Source organism: Hippoglossus stenolepis, chromosome 18, assembly GCF_022539355.2.
Source record: "Hippoglossus stenolepis isolate QCI-W04-F060 chromosome 18, HSTE1.2, whole genome shotgun sequence".
Classification (NCBI taxonomy): domain Eukaryota; kingdom Metazoa; phylum Chordata; class Actinopteri; order Pleuronectiformes; family Pleuronectidae; genus Hippoglossus; species Hippoglossus stenolepis.
The window spans coordinates 464649-487315 of NC_061500.1; the positions used below are offsets into that span (position 1 = coordinate 464649).

The 22667-nt window shown below is 47.9% G+C and overlaps 1 protein-coding gene across 3 annotated transcripts in view; it reads left to right on the top strand.

The window, feature by feature from the left end:
• tln1 (talin 1) overlaps positions 1 to 22667 on the top strand; it is a 37521-nt gene that overhangs the window by 2398 nt on the left and 12456 nt on the right. For 2 of the 3 annotated variants that reach the window (XM_047344374.1, XM_047344376.1), the window contains exons 2-42: positions 4578 to 4649; positions 6381 to 6543; positions 7793 to 7890; positions 8619 to 8748; positions 8882 to 9034; positions 9237 to 9379; positions 9603 to 9730; positions 9857 to 9917; positions 10524 to 10628; positions 11398 to 11553; positions 11855 to 11956; positions 12116 to 12192; positions 12280 to 12460; positions 12546 to 12659; positions 12773 to 12881; positions 12959 to 13167; positions 13248 to 13346; positions 14320 to 14487; positions 14573 to 14867; positions 15199 to 15365; positions 15456 to 15584; positions 15685 to 15798; positions 15909 to 16022; positions 16415 to 16549; positions 16869 to 16997; positions 17122 to 17224; positions 17446 to 17654; positions 17748 to 17867; positions 18174 to 18371; positions 18528 to 18667; positions 18736 to 18829; positions 18919 to 19008; positions 19762 to 19884; positions 20233 to 20376; positions 20458 to 20619; positions 20793 to 20933; positions 21029 to 21210; positions 21336 to 21468; positions 21850 to 21951; positions 22053 to 22223; positions 22410 to 22658. In XM_047344374.1, the coding sequence (XP_047200330.1) occupies positions 6414 to 6543; positions 7793 to 7890; positions 8619 to 8748; positions 8882 to 9034; positions 9237 to 9379; positions 9603 to 9730; positions 9857 to 9917; positions 10524 to 10628; positions 11398 to 11553; positions 11855 to 11956; positions 12116 to 12192; positions 12280 to 12460; positions 12546 to 12659; positions 12773 to 12881; positions 12959 to 13167; positions 13248 to 13346; positions 14320 to 14487; positions 14573 to 14867; positions 15199 to 15365; positions 15456 to 15584; positions 15685 to 15798; positions 15909 to 16022; positions 16415 to 16549; positions 16869 to 16997; positions 17122 to 17224; positions 17446 to 17654; positions 17748 to 17867; positions 18174 to 18371; positions 18528 to 18667; positions 18736 to 18829; positions 18919 to 19008; positions 19762 to 19884; positions 20233 to 20376; positions 20458 to 20619; positions 20793 to 20933; positions 21029 to 21210; positions 21336 to 21468; positions 21850 to 21951; positions 22053 to 22223; positions 22410 to 22658 (5607 nt within the window). In that variant the 5' untranslated portion in view covers positions 4578 to 4649; positions 6381 to 6413. The remainder of the gene's footprint in view (positions 1 to 4577; positions 4650 to 6380; positions 6544 to 7792; positions 7891 to 8618; positions 8749 to 8881; positions 9035 to 9236; positions 9380 to 9602; positions 9731 to 9856; positions 9918 to 10523; positions 10629 to 11397; positions 11554 to 11854; positions 11957 to 12115; positions 12193 to 12279; positions 12461 to 12545; positions 12660 to 12772; positions 12882 to 12958; positions 13168 to 13247; positions 13347 to 14319; positions 14488 to 14572; positions 14868 to 15198; positions 15366 to 15455; positions 15585 to 15684; positions 15799 to 15908; positions 16023 to 16414; positions 16550 to 16868; positions 16998 to 17121; positions 17225 to 17445; positions 17655 to 17747; positions 17868 to 18173; positions 18372 to 18527; positions 18668 to 18735; positions 18830 to 18918; positions 19009 to 19761; positions 19885 to 20232; positions 20377 to 20457; positions 20620 to 20792; positions 20934 to 21028; positions 21211 to 21335; positions 21469 to 21849; positions 21952 to 22052; positions 22224 to 22409; positions 22659 to 22667) is intronic. The other variant, XM_047344375.1, reaches the window with a different exon arrangement.

A 22667-nucleotide genomic window follows, 5' to 3' on the forward strand; every position in this document is an offset into this window, starting at 1 on the left:
GCACCTTCAGTACTCCACAGTGCTCCACAGTACTCCATAGTACTCCACAGTGCTCCACAGTACTACAGTACTCCATAGTACTCCACAGCACTTCACAGTACTCTACAGTACTCCATAGTGCTCCACAGTACTCTACAGTACTCCATAGTACTCCACAGTGCTCCACAGTACTACAGCACTTCACAGTACTCTACAGTACTCCATAGTGCTCCACAGTACTCCACAGTACTCCATAGTACTCCACAGTACTACAGCACTTCACAGTACTCTACAGTACTCCATAGTGCTCCACAGTACTCCATAGTACTCTACAGCACTTCACAGTACTCTACAGTACTCCACAGTACTCTATAGTACTCTACAGCACTTCACAGTACTCTACAGTACTCCACAGTACTCTATAGTACTCCACAGTACTCCATAGTACTCCACAGTACTACAGTACTCCACACTAGTTCAAATACACCAAATGAACGTCCTCGTGGTTCAAACATTTTATCATCGGAGGTGAAGACTTCAGCTGCTTCCTCTTCTTCTTCTTCTTCTTCTTCTTCTTCTTCTATAGTTTAATTCTGTCTCTACTTCCTGTGATTGGTCCAAAAGTCCAAACTTTCCCAACAAGTGTTTTCACTGTGGAACAGAACCATGGTTCAGTTTGGTCCAGACCCAGAACACCTCTTCTGTACTAAATGCTGGTGCATTGGTCTGGACCGTGGTCTGGGAGAGTATTTTCGTGCTTTAATAATATATTTGATGAAATATAAATAGCTTTATATATTGTGTACTCCGGCCAGCCTTGTTTTCCGTTGGTCGACTTCCTGTGAGTTGAAAACAGTTTAAAATTGGAGATGAGATGTTATCTTCCCTCTGCCAGAGAATCCCTCCGTCTTCACATTCCTCTTCTCCACTGGGATTGGCTGCACTTAGTTCCTGCTGTGGCTGCCAGTGACATGAGGCTGAATAAAGCCTCCCTCTCTTCTCCTCTGTCTGTCGCTGGTATTCCAGAGGAATGCTCAGTTGAATTCCTGTGCAGGGCTGGAGGCAGCGAGCAGCTCCTCACTCTGAGGCTCATGTTGCTGCTAAAAACGAACCTCATTTAAAGGATGATGTGCGGCAGGAGCCAGGAAACAAAGACAGGAACATTCTTTCAGGCAGGTTGATAAAGTTGTACATAGGTCAAGGTATAAAATTAGATTTAAAACTGTACTGTAGGTTTCACACGTACACACCACTGTAAATAAAGATGGTACGGGCGCCGCCATCTTGCATTTTTGACGTCATTTACAGTGAGTCTGAGCAGCAGTGAGGTCCCGCCCACACACACTCTCAACCAATCCTGAGTCAGTCAACAGTTCAACATGAATAAACATCAGTGAGATATGAACGACCGGAAATGACAGAAACCATCTTTTATTTAACAATAATACATAATACATTTAATTTGTAGGCACTTTCACAGCACTCAAGGTCACTAACAAGGCAAAGATAAAAACAGAACAAAAACCCAAAGTATTAAAAAGATCAATAATATGAACAGAGAATGAAACATTATGTAGTTCGGCCAAATGAAAACAATCGGACTGAACGTGTCAGTTTAAATAGACGGGATTTGAAAATGGAGAGAGTCAATGTTACGGATGAGTTCCAGAGGAGGGAGCAGAGCGGCTGGAGGCTCCAGATGCCATGGTGGTCAAGCGGGCAGGTGGTACAGTGAGGTGGATGGAAGCAGAGGAGTGAGAGGGTGTGTGCTCTGGAACGTCTACTTTGACTTAGAGTAGAATCCTCATTTTAAAGCTAAAGGTTCATCTGGATGTAAAACTTCATGTGAATGTTGAAGCTGTGATGAAGCTGAAAGAAGCAGAGGCTCGTTTCTCTGGACGCTTCATCAGCTGCTTCAGACTGAGCTCCTCAGTTCTCTGGATCTTCTCTGGAGGATCACACTCAGTTTGTCTTCCTCCTCCTGAGCTCCTGTATAAAGTGTAGATCCAGGAGCAGTGTGAACAGCAGAGGATCCTCCACTGAGTGAGTGGGGGAGGAGCTTCTAACACGGGACACAAACATGAAGAAACTAAAACAAACCTCTGGTGAAGAAGTGCTGACACACACGAAGAAGACACGAAGATGTGAAGAGAGTTCGTGGTGACCAGAGCTGAAGGTGTCAGGTGATGTCAACATGATCACATGACCTCTGCAGCAGAGGTCACACGTCACTTCCTGTCTCTGTCGGCTGCACCCGGCTCTGGAGAAACTCTGGAGATGATTCTCTGGATTTCACCTGCAGGTCTGAAAACAGCTCGTGTGTGTGACCCAGCAGAAATACTGTTACTAAGCAACCGACTGCAGAGTAGACAATCTACTTCCTGTTTACATCACATGACCAGTGTAGGTGAGAGGTCATGTGACGTGTGCTTTCAGGTGTGTTCGTGTGGACGGAGATTATTTCTGATATGGAGCTAAAACACAATTGAGGATCTATTGTGAATGTGACGGACAAGATGCTTCAAACTTCAGCTGCTGGTTGATGTCGTGGTTGATTCTGGACTTGAAGATGAACTGATGTCACAAACACGCTTATTATTATCAGGTGATGAGGTTTCAGATCCCAGAGGTCACAGATCAGATGGTTGTTCTGAAGAAGCTCGGGAACAGAAGGCTGTGACGGAGGCTCCTCAGGCTGGTGCTACAATGAGAGTTTCTAACATTCAGGGAATTGTGTGATATCTGAACATCTGCAGCATCACATGTTGGACGTATCAGCCCCGCTGTGCAGCTCGGAGAGGGAAATGTGTTGTTCTGGTTTAATACGATAAGTTTTTATAAGTTTCTGACCAGCAGAGTGTGGTCGGGCCTGGAGGATGAGAGATGTTCAGTATCTGACGGCTGCAGGCGCAGCGGATGGTTGTTGTCAGGGCGACAGTTGACTGTGGAGTCGGGACTGACGGGACGATATGTCAGGAACACGTGAGGAACAAGTCAGGAACACGTCAGGAACATGTGAGGAACAAGTCAGGAACAAGTCAGGAACAAGTCAGGAACAAGTCAGGAACAAGTCAGGAACATGTGAGGAACAAGTCAGGAACAAGTCAGGAACACGTCAGGAACAAGTCAGGAAACGGAGAACAAGTCAGGAACATGTGAGGAACAGTGAGAACAAGTGAGGAACAAGTCAGGAACACGTCAGGAACACGTCAGGAACACGTCAGGAACACGTCAGGAACACGTCAGGAACATGTGAGGAAAGGAACAAGTCAGAACACGTGAGGAACAGTGAGAACAAGTCAGAACCGTCACTCAGGAACACGTGAGCGGAGGAACAAGTCAGGAACACGTCAGGAACAGTGAGGAACAAGTCAGGAACAAGTCAGGAACACGTCAGGAACACGTCAGGAACACGTGAGGAGCGGTCAAGAACAAGTCAGAACACGTGAGGAACGTGTCAGGAACACGTCACAGCTTCAGTTCAGGTCTGAAAACTGATTTAGACACATTCTAGTGTTTTTGAGACAAACTGATTTTGATAGGGTTAGGGTTGTGGTGAACTCTTCCTCATTTCTCAGTCAGTGCAGTAATTAGTGTTCCTCCTCTTCAGGTCGAGGATCGTCTCTCTGTGTTTAACCTCTTTATTCATAATGGAGCAGACAAACTTCTTCTTATCTCCGTCCACACAAACAAACTGTCGCAGGATTGGCTGCGGTCGGGATCCAGTGCTGATTCACAGCTGGAAGGAAACAACATACGAAACACTGAAATGTCCTTTTATGGCATGTGAGCGCTTTTTAAACAGGAAGTGACATCAGGACAAGTGAGAGGGGATCTCACAAGAGAGAAGATCCACTGACACTGCACACACTCACACACACACTCACACTCACAATCACACTCACACACACACACTCACACTCACACTCACACACACACACACTCACACTCACACTCACACACACACACACACACACACTCACACACACACTCACACACACACACACACTCACTCACACACACACTCACACTCACACACACACACACACACACTCACACTCACCCCATTAAAGTGAACCAGCAGCCTGAGCTAAGATGTTATTTCAGAGCCAGAGGTCCTGACGTGGCTCCAGACATGTTGCTGCAGATAAAGAGTCGACCTCAGCATTAGAACCAGACTCAGCTTGTAAAATATTTGTGTGAACTGACTTCATGTCACCTGGTTTGAAGCTGAGGCTCTGAAACTGGATCTGTTCTGCACAGATTGGACGACTGGAGGATTCTTGAATGTCCAGCTCCTTGAAGCAGGAAGTGGTTGTTTGTATGATCCTGTTTAAAACGACACCACCTCTGAGCTCACACCTCCACCAGCACTCTCCTCATGACACCACAGTTCAGTTCAGTAGGTTTTATTTGGATCCCGGCTGAGGAAATGAAACGTCCTTGTTTAAATCTTTTCTTTAAAACTTGTTTCTACCAGAAAACCTGATTTAATCTGAGCTGTTCGGTTTTTTTACTATGAGTCTGTTTTATTGAATTTTCAGATTCTTGAAGTCTCAGGAATGTAACCTGGTTTTTGTTGGTTTTTAATTTTTCAGCCAGAGAAGAACTCCAGAGCTGCGCATCTGATTGGACAGGAGGGCTGTCACTCAAACAGTGTTTTACATCAGGTACTCCCCTTCTCTCTTCTTTATAAACACTCAAGTAAATGTCAGAGGAATGAAACTGATCAAAGTAATAGATTGACTCGTGGAGGAACTCGTGTTGAAGGAAACGACTCTTCTCTAGAAACCTCTTGTTTTATCTGTTACTACAATGCCTGGACTTCAGATCAGAGCTGCAGCCTGAGATCTGACCCTGGCTCTGGCCGCTGCCCGGTGACATCCGCCACGGAGCCAGGAACAGAAAGAGGAACTGATAGTGAGACCGTGTCAGCAGGATGTGAGAGCGTCTGTGTTGTGACATCCAATCCCTCGGAGCTGCGACGCCAACACTCGCTCTCTCTCCATCGCTCTGCAGCTCACAGCCTCTGCTGTCGTCTCCTGGTCGTAACTCACGGCCTCGTCCTCCCTCGTCCTCCCTCGTCCTCCCTCCGTCCTCCTGCACAGTTCTGTTGTTACTGCAGCTCAGACTTAGATCAAACAGGGAACATTTACAGCTCCAGGAGTTTTACTTTGCTCTAAGTGCAGAAAAGTCTGGTTGAACTCGACCGATTGAAGAGAAAAGAGCAGAGGAAGCTTCCTCCTCTTCTTCGTCACGTTGATGAAGACAAACTCTCACTTTGAGTCACATGTTGTGGTTCGAGTTTCTGCTTTGACACAAACTGACATTTCTGTTTCCTTATTTCAGTTTTCTTCACATTGCGCACACACACACACACACACACACACACACACACACACACACACACACACACACGTGTTATTTGTCAGTTTTTTCTTGGCTGTGTGTGTGTGTTCCTGTACTTATATCTTTGTGAGGACTGTTTTAAGCAGGAACCCAACACAGTGAGGACATTTTGACCAGTTGTCACTTCTTCACAGGCAGTTTGAGGTGTGTGTGTGTGTGTGTGTGTGTGTGTGTGTGTGTGTGTGTGTGTGTGTGTGTGTGTGTGTGTGTGTGTGTGTGTGTGTGTGTGTGTGTGTGTGTGTGTGTGTGTGTGTGTGTGTGTGTGTGTGTTGCTCAAAGCTGTGAACTGTGTGTTCCTGTGGAATCTGATGCTTTGTCGGGTCAATTCAGTTTTTATGTTAATTCTTCATATTCCATCGTTCATTCAGGATCTTCGATTATTGTCGTCCTGTGTTAAACTGACACCGGATGATAAATGATCAGCTGTCAGTCACAGTTCTGATCAGTTCAATCTGACATGACGTCAGATTAGAGGTGAACACTGTTTTCTGAGCAGCTGGGTATAAATGTGTTGTCATAGCAACGATGGAGCCGATTATAGAAGTCCGTTTCTGCAGTTTCTTGTTATGCTGTAAATATAACTGCTGTTCCTCATTCTAACGTTCACACTCTCCACTCTGTGAAGTCGAGCTTCCTCCTCACTGAACTTCATCAGCTGAAACTACGAGAGGAATCAAGTCTCCTTCTGACACCACTGCACTCACACACTCATTAATATCGTTAAAATCATGAATTATGATTATATTATTCTGAGTGAAAATGTTAAAAAGGATTTGATCCGACGATGTTAAAGAGATCAAAGGTTCCTGGATCTGCCCTAAAAGGTCACGAGTTCGGCTTCATCAGAGTTTAGTGAAATAGTTTTTGTAGTTTCTGTATAATCCTTTTCAAACAGCGCCACCTATAGTCCACTCTGATTGGTCTGTGGCCCTGAGGAGCAGCCGGACTCTGAAGAAGGTCGTGATGTTTGACTGTTTTTAAATGTTTTGCAGGAGTGAGTCGGGCCGAGGTGCAGAGCAGCAGTCATGGTGGCCCTGTCACTCAAGATCGGCGTCGGGAACGTGGTGAAGACGATGCAGTTTGAACCGTCGACGATGGTGTACGACGCCTGCCGCATGATCAGGGAGAGAGTTCCTGAGGCTCAGCTCGGCCAGCGTGAGACACACACAGACACACACAGACACACACAGAGAGACACACACAGACAGAGAGACACACAGACACAGACAGACAGACACACAGACACACAGACAGACACACACACACAGACACACAGACACACACACAGACACAGACAGACAGACACACACACACAGACACACACAGACAGACAGACAGACAGACAGACAGCACACACACACACTTGGGGACAGGACAAGTCAACTGAGCTAGAAGTCATAATATAATGTCATTTAAATCAGTTTCTGCAGGTAAACAATGTTTGTTCAACTTGAAGATTCAACAATGGTTCAGAAAATCCTCCTAAAAGTGTGTTTGTGTAAACATGACGACTGACACCAAATTAACACCGTTAACGTCCTAATGGATTTAAAGCGTCACGTCCGACGTCTTCATTCATGAAAAAGAGTCAAAGAGTCAAAAGGCCCTGTCACTGAAATACATGGGAAACAGTTATAATGAAAATAGCTTCATCACATAAAGTGTCAAACACTGAAAAGTAAAGATTTGGTTCTGAATCACTCAGCAACACTAATAAATACCTGTTGGTTTTCAGCTGAAACTTCGGAATCATAAGTTTTAATTCAACTTTTTCATTTGTTAAATGTTTTGTGATTTCTCTCTGAAGCGGAGTCTGGATACTTCACTGTCAGCTTGTAAAACTCAGCTCCGCTGAACGAGTCCTGCTGTGGGTCAGTGGCCCGTGATGGGCAGTTGAGCACAGGAGCGAATCAGGCAGCGTGTGACAGAGTGTGAGTGGAGATGATTACAGGCTGAAAACAGCTGTAAACTGAGAATAGTCCGGAGTTATGTGTCTTTACGTAAGATGTCTCACAGCCGCTCTGTGCAGGTCGTGTTCCAACCCGTTCACATTTAAGACGTTTTCAGACCTGAGCTCCAGGTCAAATCCAGAGACTCGTCTCCAGAGACTCGTCTCCAGAGTTTGTGTTTCACAGCTGAACAACTCAGCAGCAGGTTTTCTGCACAGACTCGTTCACAGCATCAGATCCTCCTCCTGGTTCAGGTGAGAGGGGGGGCAGCCGGCTGCAGCAGACAGAGACAGGAAGTGACGTGTGACCTCTGAGGTCATGTGATCATGTTTACATCACGTCTCACTCACATTTGTGTTCACACATGATCCTCCAGAGAAGATGCAGAGAAGTGACCTGATAAACAGTGCAGCCTTGAGCCAGCAGCTCCACTCTGACTTGTGTTTGCTCCACAGCTCAGGACTACGGGCTGTTCCTGTCCGATGAAGACCCAAAGAAAGGCATCTGGCTGGAGGCAGGAAAGGCCCTGGATTACTACATGCTGAGGAATGGAGTGAGTCACAAAGTGCAACAAATACTTCCCTCGAACACAGAACAAATGGAAACATGAAGAAATACGTCCAGTGTGGTTTAGATTGGAACCTCAGCCACGTGGCTATTTGTGGCCGATGTTGATATAAGGGAGTAAAAGTACATTTCTGATACCATATATATATATTAAGTGTAATAATCAAAGATTCCTAACATGTTATTGTCTTATGACGAATAAATGTAGCTGAGGTGTTATTCTTTACAGTTTAACTGTAAACTTTATTATAAATTACTACAATAGAACTTGAACTAAGAAAATAACCATAATTTTAGTAAAGTAAAATATATACATAAATGCACATGGCAGCGACACCTAGTGGTCGGAGGTTTTATGTGTCCATCCCATTCTTGTGAATATCTCATGAACGACGTGAGAGAATCTCTTCATATTTAGTACAAATGTTCACTTGGACTTGAACTGATTATATTTCGGGGGTCAAAGGTCACAGAGACCTCATATGATTCTGGAAAACAAATGTGTGTCGACTGAAACGGATCAGGTCGACAGGCAAACGTCTGCAGGGCAGTATGTCTGCCAACCCATAAACTGGTCGGGTTTAAATCCTGTGTCTGTGTCCTGGTGCTCGTCAGCTCACGTCCTGTCGAGAAAAACTGTGACAACAGGGACTTGTGACTAAAACTTCATCTGGGTTCCTCTAACACTGAATCTGAACTTGTCCTGCCTGTCAGGACACTCTGGAGTACAAGAAGAAGCACAGGCCTCTGAAGATCCGCATGTTGGACGGCACAGTGAAGACCGTCATGGTGGACGACTCCAAGATCGTCAGCGACATGCTCATGACCATCTGCGCCAGAATAGGTCGGTTGTCTCTCTCTGTGACGTTTGTCCTGACGTCATCACCTCCAGAACGAGATCGACTGTAGAGTCTACTGGAGTCCTGTAATGTGTCTGTGTCTGTGTGTGTCTGTGTGTGTGTGTGTGTGTGTTTCAGGCATCACAAACTATGACGAGTACTCGCTGGTGCGAGACATCGGTGAGGAGAAGAAGGAGGAGACCACAGGGACACTGAAGAGAGACAAGACTCTGCTGAGAGACGACAAGAAGATGGAGAAGCTGAAGCAGAAACTGCACACAGACGACGAGTGTAAGAGACACACACACAACACACATGAACTCGAGAATCCAACAAAAATTACACCATCATCATCTTTATATTTATTCCAATTAAAATCCCACTAAAATCATGACTCACTTAATCAGTCAGATTAAATGCAAACAGATTTGTCTGTATATCAGATCTATAAACACGGTGTTAGAGCGTCGGTGTCTCCTGTGTCTGTCCTCAGTGAACTGGTTGGACCACGGCAGGACGCTGAGGGAACAGGGCGTGGAGGAGACAGAGATGCTGCTGCTCAGGAGGAAGTTCTTCTACTCGGATCAGAACGTGGACTCCAGAGATCCCGTCCAGCTCAACCTGCTCTACGTGCAGGTACACCACCTCCATCCCATAATCCTTTGCTTCAGTTCCCTCTTCACCAATCCAGCCAATCAGAATCAAGTATTCTTTAGTTTGTTCTACTCAGGTTGTTCTTTTTGTTTCTATAAGTTTTCGTGTGTGTGTGTGTGTGTGTGTGTGTGTGTGTGTGTGTGTGTGTGTGTGTGTGTGTGTGTGTGTGTGTGTGTGTGTGTGTGTGTGTGTGTGTCTGCCACAGGCCCGTGACGACATCCTGAACGGCTCCCACCCCGTCTCCTTTGACAAGGCCTGTGAGTTTGCAGGTTATCAGTGTCAGATTCAGTTCGGCGACCACAACGAGACCAAACACAAGCCTGGATTCCTGGAGTGAGCTCCGTCTTCACACTCCTCCTCACTGTCGTCTTTTCTTCATCATCATCCTTGTTATTATTATTTCTATCATTTGAGTTTCGTCAGGTGTGTTTGATTTTCAGTTGTAATCTTTCTCCTCAGTTTAAAGGAGTTCCTTCCCAAAGAATATATCAAACACAAAGGAGAGAAGAAAATCTTCCAGGTGAGAACCAGACATCACGAGTCGTCACAGATAAAGTTCACAGACCTGGTGTTTACGTCCGATCACAGAGAATCCAGATGAGTCACTCAGACACATCGAGAGGTCGTCTGCTGACCTCATTCTTTCATCAGTGTGAACGTGTCCTGAGCCACAGATGGAGGACGTCTAGTCCACTCACGTCCTCCCGGACCCGACAACCTGCTGCTGCTGCTTCACAAACACTCACTACACAACACGTCCAGTTGTCGTACATGTACGAACCTGTAACTCTACATAACGATGATTATAGTGGAGACGCATGTTTTGTCTTCATGAACAGAAACGACGTACGTGATTATTTACCTAAAGAGCAGGAAGTGCAATCTGGTCACATGATCAGAGGAGACGCATTCAGGAGGACGCACTTTAATACCAGGTGTGAACAGACAAGTTTACAGATGAACACACGATCAGATCTCTCAGGTCGGATGTTGACACCAGGTCTGAACAGAACCTTACTTTAGTTTCTCTGAGCCGTGAGCAGAGCAGGAGATGTATGTAGTTCTGATGTAGTTAATCTAAAGGAGATGACTCCTCCTCCTCTCATCCCCTCTCGTGTCCCTGCAGGCGCACAAAAACTGCCAGAACATGACGGAGATCGAGGCCAAGGTCAGCTACGTGAAGCTGGCCAGGTCTCTGAAGACGTACGGGGTGTCCTTCTTTCTGGTCAAGGTGAGGAGACGCTTCTCTCTCAGCAGGGGTCTGCCGGGTGGAACACAGACAACAGAGGGTTGATGGGATGGACATGTTTTTCACATTTTTAAATAAGAACACATGTAAATGGAACTTCAGTCACATTTAAAACTTCTTATATCTACTGATTCTCGTGATTTCTCTGCTCTGACGACCACACAACTGTCTCACTCCAAACACTGACATGCAGACTGGAGGAGCCGGGAATCAAACCATCTTCCTCCTGAGCCACAGACGCTCATATTATATTTGAATTATCACCACATGATGACCATAGACTTGTCTCCACTTCCTCCCATTGTACAAAATGAAGCTAAAACATCGCGGATACGAATGCTGCCATCTTGTGCTCATGGGTTCAGTGTGCAGTATTGTGCACGCTCTCGACCAATCAGGAGTCAGTCTCAGCTGTCAATCATCACGTCTCAGCCTGTTTTTATATCATCAAATAACTGATTCAAACCAAACTGATCAGAAACTTGAACAAACATTTATTTAACGTCTACTTTAATTTTTTAGTTTGGTCCATGTCCCGCCTGCTAACATGGAGGAGGAGGGTTAATGACCTATAGTGCAGCCACCAGGGGGCGATCATGTCGTCCATCTTTATTCACAGTCTCTGGTGTCGATGCACAAGGAAAGAAATAGTGATCAGTGTTTTACACACAGCAGCTGCAACATGTTAAATGGGATGAACCTGTTTTCAGTGACGCTGCCGCTTCATTAACTGTGATTTAACGTCCTGCAGGAGAAAATGAAGGGAAAGAACAAACTGGTGCCTCGTCTGCTGGGAATCACCAAGGAGTGCGTGATGAGGGTGGACGAGAAGACGAAGGAGGTGATCCAGGAGTGGAACCTGACCAACATCAAACGCTGGGCTGCTTCGCCCAAGAGCTTCACCCTGGTGAGTTCTTCAAGGGAAAGGACGGAACAGGTCATTGCCCCTGAGCTGCTGCTCGGGGGGGTTGACTGTGAGACGCCGGACTCAGGATGCAGGAGGTGTTTCTTCTGCCGGGTAGATTGTCCACAGAGGCTTCCTGTGATTGCTCTAGAGTTAATGGTTGGGTTGAAGCCTGGTAATGGGACTAGTGGCAGCGCTGTGAAACAGTCTTCAGATGCATGCAGCCGCTGAACAGAAACAGCTGAAGACAGAAAGCTGCTTAAACTCAGGATTCAGGAGCATGTGTGTGACCTTGATCTTCCAGGACTTTGGAGATTATCAGGACGGGTACTACTCTGTGCAGACCACTGAGGGAGAGCAGATCGCTCAGCTCATCGCCGGATACATCGACATCATCCTCAAGAAGGTGAACATGGACACATTATTCACAACTGTGGAAAACCTACTGGTTTAATCATTAGATCAGTGTCCTTGTCTTCAAACCCTGGAATCTGTGAACTTCTTGATCTTCTCAGACAAAAGCATCTTGATGTCTAACCAGGTTTCATTTGTTTATCGACTACAGAAAAAGAGCAAAGATCATTTTGGTCTGGAAGGAGATGAAGAGTCAACGATGCTGGAAGACTCTGTGTCTCCCAAAAAGTGAGGTGTGTGTGTGTGTGTGTGTGTGTGTGTCTGTGTGCGTGCGCGCAGCTGGATCCTCACTTCTCTCACGGTTCCTCTCTCCAGGTCGACGGTGCTGCAGCAGCAGTTCAACCGGGTGGGGAAGGTGGAGACGGGCTCGGTGGCGCTGCCGGCCATCATGCGCTCCGGAGCCGGAGGACCAGAGAGCTTCCAGATGGGCTCCATGCCTCAGGCCAAGCAGCACATCACCAGTGGACAGATGCACCGGGGACACATGCCTCCACTGGTGAGACACAGAGAAACACAGACTCTGATCTTGGGCTGTAACGCGGTGTGTCGTGGGGGTGACAGTATTTCCTGTGTTTCCTCAGACTTCAGCTCAACAAGCTCTGACTGGAACCATTAACTCCAGTATGCAGGCGGTCCAGGCTGCTCAGGCCGCTCTGGACGACTTCGACACTCTGCCGCCGCTGGGAACCGACGCCGTGAGATTGAACTCCTTCATTCTTGATCTGTGTGCTGATGTGTTGTTCTGAGCGTCGACCGGTTCGTTCTGCATCTCTGTGACCGGAGGACTTTTTCTTTGTCCTTGTTTCAGGCGTCCCAAGCCTGGCGCAAAAACAAGATGGATGAGTCCAAACATGAGATCCACTCCCAGGTGGACGCCATCACAGCAGGCACCGCCTCCATGGTCAACCTCACCGCAGGTAGAATCAGCGGACATGTTTCTTTACATAGAGTCGGTCTGGGCCACAAATTGATCTTTCAATGAACCTGTCGTCAGGCGACCCAGCAGAGACGGACTACACGGCCGTGGGTTGTGCTGTTACCACCATCTCCTCCAACCTGACGGAGATGTCAAAGGGTGTCAAACTGCTGGCGGCGCTCATGGAGGACGAAGGAGCAAACGGTCAGCAGCTGCTGGGCGCCGCTAAGAACCTGGCGTGTGCCGTCTCCGACATGCTGAAGACCGCTCAGCCGGCAAACACAGAGGTCAGTGCAGAGCCAGACTGAGACACACAGATGTTTCTACTCTTTGCAGTTTGAGTTACATGTTGTTTGTTTCCCTGCAGCCGCGTCAGATCCTGCTGCAGGCTGCAGGAAACGTGGGGCAGGCCAGCGGCGAGCTCCTGTCGCACATCGGAGAGACGGACACTGACCCTCAGTTCCAGGTGAGTCTTTACCCCCCCATCACAAACGATGTGATTGTTAACTTCAGCCTCTTAACCCTGAGAGTGAGAAGGTTGACAACACAAACACATGAGGTGTGTGTGTCTGATGAATGTGTGTGTTTCATGTCTGTATCTGACAGTTTCTAGGTAACGGATCTTTCAGGGGAACCAGAGGGAGAGTCCTCACTTTTTATCAAATCCTGGTAACAAACGTGTCCGTCAGGCAAATGTTTCAAACTGAAGAGCCAATCAAAACCATCTCTAATTCGACATTATGAATAATAATCCAGTCACGTGATCATCATCCAATCAGTCAATAATCAGAGGAGCGAGTTCAGAAGGGAGGGGTCAGGACCTTCTGTCACCAGTGTCAAGTTTTATAATATATATATATATATATATTTATATATATATATTATATGGTGGCTAACGTAATTCACCATAAACATATTATCAACAATAATATTACTATCAATTAATTTGATCTGTAACGTTGTTTAATGTGTTTCATCTCATTTTTTGGCAAATTAATTATGAAGTCAGACATTTTTCACTTCCTCTCTCCGCTGTCATATCAACACATTTATTATTTTCAGATTTTAATAATAAGAATAATCATAAAGAATCATTTTATAAATAATCTACAAAATTCCAAATATTCTAACTTCTTCCAACCATAGTGTGTTAATAAAGATGGACGACTTGACATTTCCTAAAAGTGAAGCCAGAACAGCTTGATCGCCACCTGGTGGCTGGCTGCAGTAATGGTCATATATATATATATATATAAACAAACACACATGGATATTGTGTAGTGGAGGAAGTGGAGATGTGTCGTCGTCTTTATTCACATTCATTGATCGTCTGTATTTAAATTCTACTTTCACAACATGTAATAATTAGCTCCTCCTCTTTGTCCCATGCGTAACGAGCGATCAGTGAATCGTAACTGACGAGTGTTTGTCGTTGGCAGGACATGCTAATGCAGCTGGCTAAAGCTGTAGCTAACGCTGCCGCAGCCCTGGTGCTCAAAGCCAAGAACGTGGCCCAGAAGACGGAGGACTCGGCCCAGCAGAACCGTGTGATCGCCGCGGCCACTCAGTGTGCTCTGTCCACGTCTCAGCTGGTGGCCTGCACCAGGGTGAGTCGTCCACTCGAGCCGGGCGCCGCCTGTCGGACATCCAGAGTCTCATCTCGTTTCATTCTTCCATCTCGTCCCTCGTCAGGTGGTGGCTCCGACCATCAGCTCGCCGGTGTGTCAGGAGCAGCTGATCGAGGCCGGAAAGCTGGTGGCCAAGTCTGTAGAAGGGTGCGTGGAGGCGTCGCAGGGGGCGACCAATGACGAGGGCCTCCTGAAGCAGGTGGGCGTGGCTGCCACCGGCGTCACTCATGCCCTCAATGAGCTGCTCCAGCACATCAAACAGTACGCCAGCGGCGGCCATCCTATCGGACGCCACGGGGAAGCCACCGACCGCATTCTGGATGTCACCGAGAACATCTTCAGCTCCATGGGAGATGCTGGTGGGTGACGCACTCTAAACTAATGACCACAGGGGGCGCACTCAGCTGGGCTTCACCAACAGCGCCACCTATCTGTCCTCAAACATCTCCACACTTTGAAGAATTCAGAGAATAAAGTCTGGACATTTTAGACCCTCCTTCGCCTCCTGAGGCCAAACTTAGCTTGACATGTATATATAGGCTGAGTTTCTGTGAAATATGTTGAATCTCATGGTGTCCAGAGGATGAACCGTGACTGTTGTTCGCTCGATGATTAAACACGTGTCTCCTGAAGAGACTTAATGAAACACTAAAAGTTTCCCTCTGACGTTTCCTCTCTTTAACTCGTCAGGTGAGATGGTTCGGCAGGCTCGTATTCTTGCCCAGGCCACGTCTGATCTGGTCAACGCCATCAAGATGGATGCAGAGGGAGAGACCGACCTGGAGAACTCGCGTAAACTGCTGTCAGCCGCCAAACTGCTGGCCGATGCCACTGCCAAGATGGTGGAGGCGGCTAAGGTCCGCCCTTTGTCTTTGACCTCCATTATTTTAGTGTTGAACTGACGTCATCATTTTAATGTTCACATGTGTTTGTGTCTTTCACCCCAGGGTGCCGCAGCGAACCCTGACAGTGAGGAGCAGCAGCAGAAGTTACGAGAGGCTGCTGAGGGTCTCCGCATGGCCACCAACGCCGCCGCCCAGAACGCCATCAAGAAACGACTTGTCAACAAGCTGGAGGTAACGAGGATTGAGGCAGAGCTCCTCAGCTGCTGTTCTACCTCAGTCCTGCAGCAACACAGTGGTAATGACACATGTCTTGTTTCCTGTTTCCTGTCAGAACGCAGCCAAACAGGCGGCGGCAGCAGCCACTCAGACCATCGCTGCTGCTCAGCACGCCGCCTCGTCCAACAGGAACCAGGCCGCACAGCAGCAGCTGGTCCAGAGCTGCAAGGTAAACGCCCCCTGACCTGCGTGCTCTTCTCATGCTGGTTACAGACTGAGCGTCTTCATCTTGGATGTGCTCATCTTGTCTCTGGGTTTGATTTCCTCTCTCGTGTTCAGGTGGTGGCGGAGCAGATCCCTCAGCTGGTTCAGGGAGTCCGAGGCAGCCAGTCTCAGCCCGACAGCCCCAGCGCTCAGCTCGCCCTCATCAGTGCCAGCCAGAACTTCCTGCAGGTGACTGTGGCACCAGCCAATCAGCACATCTACATCCTCCCCACAGAGAGTAGTCACCAACACAAGTGTGTTTTACCGTTGTGGTGAAACGCTGCATCACCAGTCAACAGGGAGAAGGTTTCAAATTCTCCTGTGATGGACTGAGTCTTAAGTTCATTATTTAGTTTCCTTGAATGACCTGAAATCAGTGAAACATCCACAAACAAGAGATTTCCACATTAAATGAAGATATTCACATTTTGAATGATCCTTTCTCCTCATGTGTATGTGTAAGGATAAAAGATTCTGACATTTGGAGAATAAATTGTTGTTCATGACTGTGAAAAGCCTTTCTGTAGTTTTCTACTTTATTTCAGTGAAACCGGACACTGACTGTTTTCTCTTCTCTTCAGCCTGGTGCTAAAATGGTCACAGCCTCTAAATCCACTGTTCCCAACATCAGTGACCAGGCCTCCGCGATGCAGCTCAGCCAGTGTGCTAAGAACCTGGCCAGTGCTCTGGCTGAGCTCCGCACCGCCTCTCAGAAGGTAACTCACACTCGGACATGAGGGACGGAACATCTTCAGATTCTTCTACAAAATCCCTGCCACTCTTTCCTGTGAACTTTGTTTGTACAAGTTCGAGTTTCATCCACTAAACTCTGATCAAACTAGTTGTAAATCTCTCGTTTCCAAACCCAAGGAATGTCCACGCTCAACATCAAACATATCTCCAGCAAATTAAAGCGTTTTAGTGGAAAGAAAGTCAGATTATCTGTGCACGACTCGTACGACAGGTCTGGACCACTCGTCAATGTGTGTGTGCGTTTGTGTTTTCATGCGTGTGTGTGTGTGTGTGCGTGTGCAGGCTCAGGAAGCGTGTGGTCCGTTGGAGATTGACAACGCTTTGTCAATGGTCAGAGATCTGGAGAAAGACATGAGGGAGGCCAAGGCTTCAGCTGAGGAGGGGAAACTCAAACCACTGCCAGGAGAGACGGTGAGACACAGACACACACACGCACACAGACACACACAGACACACACACACACACACAGACACACACACACACACACACTTGGACGTCAGCAGCAGGATAATCTTCATGTTGTTCCTCTCTCAGCTTGAGAAATGCTCCCAGGATCTGGGCACCAGCACCAAGGCTGTGAGCTCAGCCATCGCTCAGCTGCTGAGTGAGGCCACGCAGGGCAACGAGAACTACACAGGTGAGCTACACACAACACACAACACACACTCATCTCATCCTCTGTTCCTCTAAGAGCAGCTTCAAGATGAGTTGGATGGAATAAGGAGGACGAACCGATCCAGATGTTTTTCATGTCTTTCCTCTGCTTTATGACCCATTTGGATTTCATCAGGTGTCAGGTGTAATTTGTACAATTCTGAATGATTTGTGTCTTGATGGATTCCTTCTCTCTGTGTCCAGGCATGGCAGCCAGAGACGTGGCCCAGGCTCTGAAGTCCCTGGCCTCTGCCGCCAGAGGAGTCGCTGCCACCACGGACGACTCGCAGGCGCGCAACGCCATGCTGGACTGCGCCGCTGACGTCATGGACAAGTCGGGCAACCTGATAGAAGAGACCAAGAGGGCCATCGCTAAGCCAGGAGACGCAGAGAGTCAGCAGAGGCTCGCCCAGGTCAGACGACCGTCCAACCACTTCCTGATTAGAAGCATGACCCTTAAACCAAAGAGATAAGATAACGTGTTTTGAATGTGTGTGTGTGTGTAGGTGGCCAAGGCCGTGTCTCAGGCCCTGAACAGAACTGTGAACTGCCTTCCTGGACAGAGGGATGTGGACAACGCCATCCGCACTGTGGGCGAGGCCAGCAAGACCCTCCTGTCTCATTCTGTTAGTGCAACACAACCTTTTATTCATGCTGGAGATTCTCTGTATGACTGACCTCGTTAATTTGTATTATTCTTACAGTCAAATATTCCACATGGAGGCTACTGCTCGGAATCATCATCATAATGAACACGTGTCAGAGAACGACTGAAAACAGATTCGATGATGTTAGAGCTCAACTTTAGCAGCACAACTCTAGTGAATGATAATGTTGCATTGTGGGACGTAAACAGGCTTCATGACGTCACATTGTGTGTTGGTTCCTTTCTTCTTCTCTTCTGGATTCTCATGGTCCTCTTCCTGCCCTAGTTCCCGTCCAGTGGGCGGAGCTTCCAGGAGGTTCAGGCTCAGCTCAACCAGGTGGCGGCCGGTCTGAATCAGTCAGCCAACGAGGTGGTCCAGGCCTCCAGAGGGACCACGCAGGACCTGGCCAGGTCCACCAGCAAGTTTGGACAAGACTTCAGCAACTTCCTGGACGCTGGAGTCGACATGGCAGGAACATCGCAGGTCAGGATGAGAGAGAGAGAGAGAGAGATTTCTGCATTAATTCATTTATATATCATTGATAGTTTATTTGAATGGAATTAAAGAACAATGTGTCCATGTAATAAGGATAATTAGACACGAGGTTGTGTTACTAAAACAGTCAATGTCTTCCTCCAGTCTAAAGAGGACCAGACCCAGGTGGTGTCCAACCTGAAGACCATCTCCATGTCCTCCAGTAAACTGCTGCTGGCAGCCAAAGCTCTGTCCACCGACCCCAGCTCCCCCAACCTGAAGAACCAGCTGGCAGCTGCCGCTCGGTAACCCTCGCTCCGTCAGGCTTCACGTGTCCTGCTGATGTGTCTCTTACATGTGTTTGTGTCCACAGAGCCGTGACGGACAGTATCAACCAGCTCATCACCATGTGCACTCAGCAGGCGCCGGGTCAGAAGGAGTGTGACAACGCCCTCAGAGAACTGGAGGTAACGACCTCTGTTCCACTGAGGGTGGTGTGTGTCTGTGTGCGTCTGCGTGTGTTCTAACTGTTGTGTGTGTGTGTGTGTGTGTGCAGTCGGTGAGGGGGATGCTGGAGAACCCGACAGAAGCCGTCAATGAGCTGTCGTACTTCGACTGCATCGACAGTGTCATGGAGAACTCTAAGGTTTGTTTCCCCTCAGATCATTTCTCTACTTCTTATCTCACAGGAAGTTTCTGTTTCTCTCTGACGCTCTGAAGAGAACATGTTTTCAGAAGAGCTCGGTATCTTATGGAATTTGTATAAGTGTGATAATATAACCAGCTGCTACTGGCCCATAGAGGGCCCTAGGGGGCTGCCCCTCCACTGCCCCTTCATAAGATAAGACATTAAAGGTAAATATTAAATATCATAAATATCTTTCCAATTGTCTTCAAGAGATGGGAGGTTGTCAGACCAACAGCAGTACACAGCACCACCCAACAGGGGGCAGCAGTCCCATGAGTTTAAGAGGCAGCAGAGCACGAAGTCACATCTGAAGAAACTCGATGAATGAACTCGAGTCGTGTTACAACAGAAATAGAAGAGGTCAAACACAATCATTGATTTAAATACACTGTTGAATCATGTGTCTGGAGGGTTTATGATAAATGCATATTTTGGATTTCAGTATAATGTATCTAGTAGAAACTGTAAATATCTCTAAACACATTTTGAATAAACAACAGAAGTGAAAAGCTGAATGAATCTGTTTTAACCAAATGAAGAGTTTTCTCATTAAACTGATAAGAACTGGTTTGAGCCTGTTTTAACCACTGAGTCATGATGAAGAGCTGGTTGAGATATTTGCTTTGCTTCCTCTCACTGACTCACTCGTGTTCAGAAGTAAAGTCATTTCAAACCAAACTCCTGACTGAACCTGTGATTCTTCTTCCACAGGTCCTCGGTGAGTCCATGGCTGGTATTTCCCACAATGCCAAGAACTCCAATCTGCCAGAGTTCGGTGATTCGGTCAGCGCTGGCTCCAAAGCTTTGTGTGGTCTGACTGAAGCAGCTGCTCAGGTAAACTCGTGACTGAAGGTCGCTGGATTCATTCTGTCCACTGACACCATTAAAGCTGTTTTCAGACCTCAGACGTGTTCCTGAAATGTTCTGGAGGTTCTGCATGTGACGTGACATGTCTGGAAAATTCACAGCGAGTTCTGAGTTAGTGTCTGAAAACAGAAACAGGGCTCGGTCACACACGCGTTAATGTTTCAGTGTTGAACCTTCGCCTTCCCCTCACCTACAGTCTGTGAGGGAGGAGGTGCTTCCTGTGGCGAGGCCAATCACAGCCTGGCTTCACGTGGAGTTCAGTTTGACCGTGATATTCACTCATTTGACTGACTTGTGATCTGTTGATGTTCGTAGGCAGCGTATCTGGTGGGAGTGTCTGACCCCAACAGCTCAGCGGGTCAGAAGGGGCTGGTGGACCCCTCTCAGTTTGCCCGGGCCAATCAGTCCATCCAGATGGCGTGTCAGAACCTGGTGGACCCCTCCTGCACACAGTCGCAGGTACACGCTGACGTCTCTGCAGCATTTAGCTGATCTGCTGCGTCAGCCGCTCTTCATGTGCTGCTCTGTTCCTCTGCTCAGGTTCTCTCTGCCGCCACCATTGTGGCCAAACACACCTCAGCTCTGTGTAACGCCTGCCGCCTGGCGTCCTCCAAGACTCCCAACCCTGTCGCCAAGAGGCAGTTTGTGCAGTCGGCCAAAGAAGTGGCCAACACCACGGCCAACCTGGTCAAGTCCATCAAGGTTCGTAGTGAAACTGAATCTAAAGGCAGCAGGGATTTTAGCTGCTCTACGGGCAATATTAGTTTTTCACTTGTATCTTTCCCTCTTCAAATGTTGTATGTAAAATCAAAAGCATTAAAAACGTCCCAGGTCTCGTGAGTGGATGTGTAATCCAGTCTCAAACGTCTGTTCAGGCTTTAGACGGAGCCTTTAACCACGAGAACAGAGAGAAGTGTAAAGCTGCCACTGGTCCTCTGATCGAAGCTGTCGACAACCTCACGGCCTTCGCCTCCAACCCAGAGTTCGCCAGCATCCCGGCTCAGATCAGCCCCGAGGTTCGTGCTCACGCCGCGCTCAGTCACTGGAGGCGGTGTTATAATGATGTGGTACGTCCTGCGTCTCTAAACCGACTGCGTGTCGTCTTCCTCAGGGTCACGCAGCCATGGAGCCCATCGTGGTCGCAGCGAAGACGATGCTGGAGAGCTCGACCGGCCTCATCCAGACCGCCCGCTCTCTGGCTGTCAACCCCAAAGACCCCCCCAAGTGGTCAGTGCTGGCAGGACACTCCAGGACTGTGTCGGACTCCATCAAGAAACTCATCACCAACATGAGGTGAGAAACTCTGATTCAGACTCTGATCCGAGACGCCGAGCTGCTGCAGGCGCTTAATGCCTGAAACGTCACTGTGTGTGTAACACTGTGTGTGTAACACTGTGTGTGTCTGTGTGTGTGCGCAGAGAAAAGGCTCCTGGTCAGAGAGAATGTGACGATGCCATCGAGGTGCTGAACGGTTGCATCCGTGAGGTGGATCAGGCGTCTCTAGCCGCCATCAGCCAGCAGCTGACCCCCCGAGAGGACATCTCCATGGAGGTAACCACACATGATCCTCTCAGCACATTGTTCGATCAGCAGGAGAAACGGTCTCAGCTCCTGTTCAGGATGAATCCACATGTGAAACATACTAGTAGAAACATTTGTCTCACACAGAAAAGTACATGTGAACTTATTAGGTTTCATCATCACATGTCCACAAACTACGTGTAACCTGATGTTAACGTTTCTAAATAAACTCAAAAGTTCACGTAGATTATTTCGCTAAATGATGAGAGTCCGGCCTGAAGACACATATATGACAATATGCAGTCACAGTTAAAGCGCCACCTACTGGACACAGGGAATTGTTTGTGTTGTATTTTCATGTGCTCCTCCTGTCGGCGCCCAAATTATAGTGTTTAAATGTGTGTGTTGCAGAACCTCCATGAGCAGATGGCGGCCTCGGTGCATGAGATCAGTAACTTGATCGACCCGGTGGCGGTGGCGGCTCGTTCTGAGGCCTCTCATCTGGGACACAAGGTAAAATGTGTCAAATGAACGATGACCAGCAGGGGGCAGAGTAAACTGCAGCTCCATCACAATCTCTGTTTAAAACTTGTCTCTGTGTGTAACGTAAACAGGTGTCTCAGATGGCGAGCTACTTCGAGCCCCTCATCATGGCGGCCATCGGCACAGCGTCGAAGATCTCGAGCAGCCAGCAGCAGATGGCCGTGTTGGACCAAACCAAAACGCTGACGGAGTCGGCCCTGCAGATGCTCTACACCGCCAAGGAGGCGGGAGGAAACCCCAAGGTACCGAATGAGGCGCTCGTCGTCACACAGGCTCCTGTGATATATCCTCATGTTGTACTGAACTCAGACAAACGATTTCTGCCTTTGATTTTATTCATTATTGTTATTGTGGTTCTGACTTGTTTTATTGGTCTGGTTGAATATTTCAGTGTAAACGTGTGTTTTTACTATTTTCTTATTTTCCAGGCCGCTCACATGCAGGAGGCTCTGGAGGAGTCGGTGCAGATGATGAAAGAAGCCGTCGACGACCTCGGTGCGACTCTGGCGGAAGCTGCCAGTGCAGCCGGCGCCGTGGGCGGGATGGTGGACTCCATCAACGACGCCATCAACAAGATGGAAGACTCGCCTACTCTGGAACCTGACGGCACCTTCGTGGACTATCAGACGACCATGGTGAAGACGGCCAAGGCCATCGCCGTCACTGTGCAGGAGATGGTGAGTCAT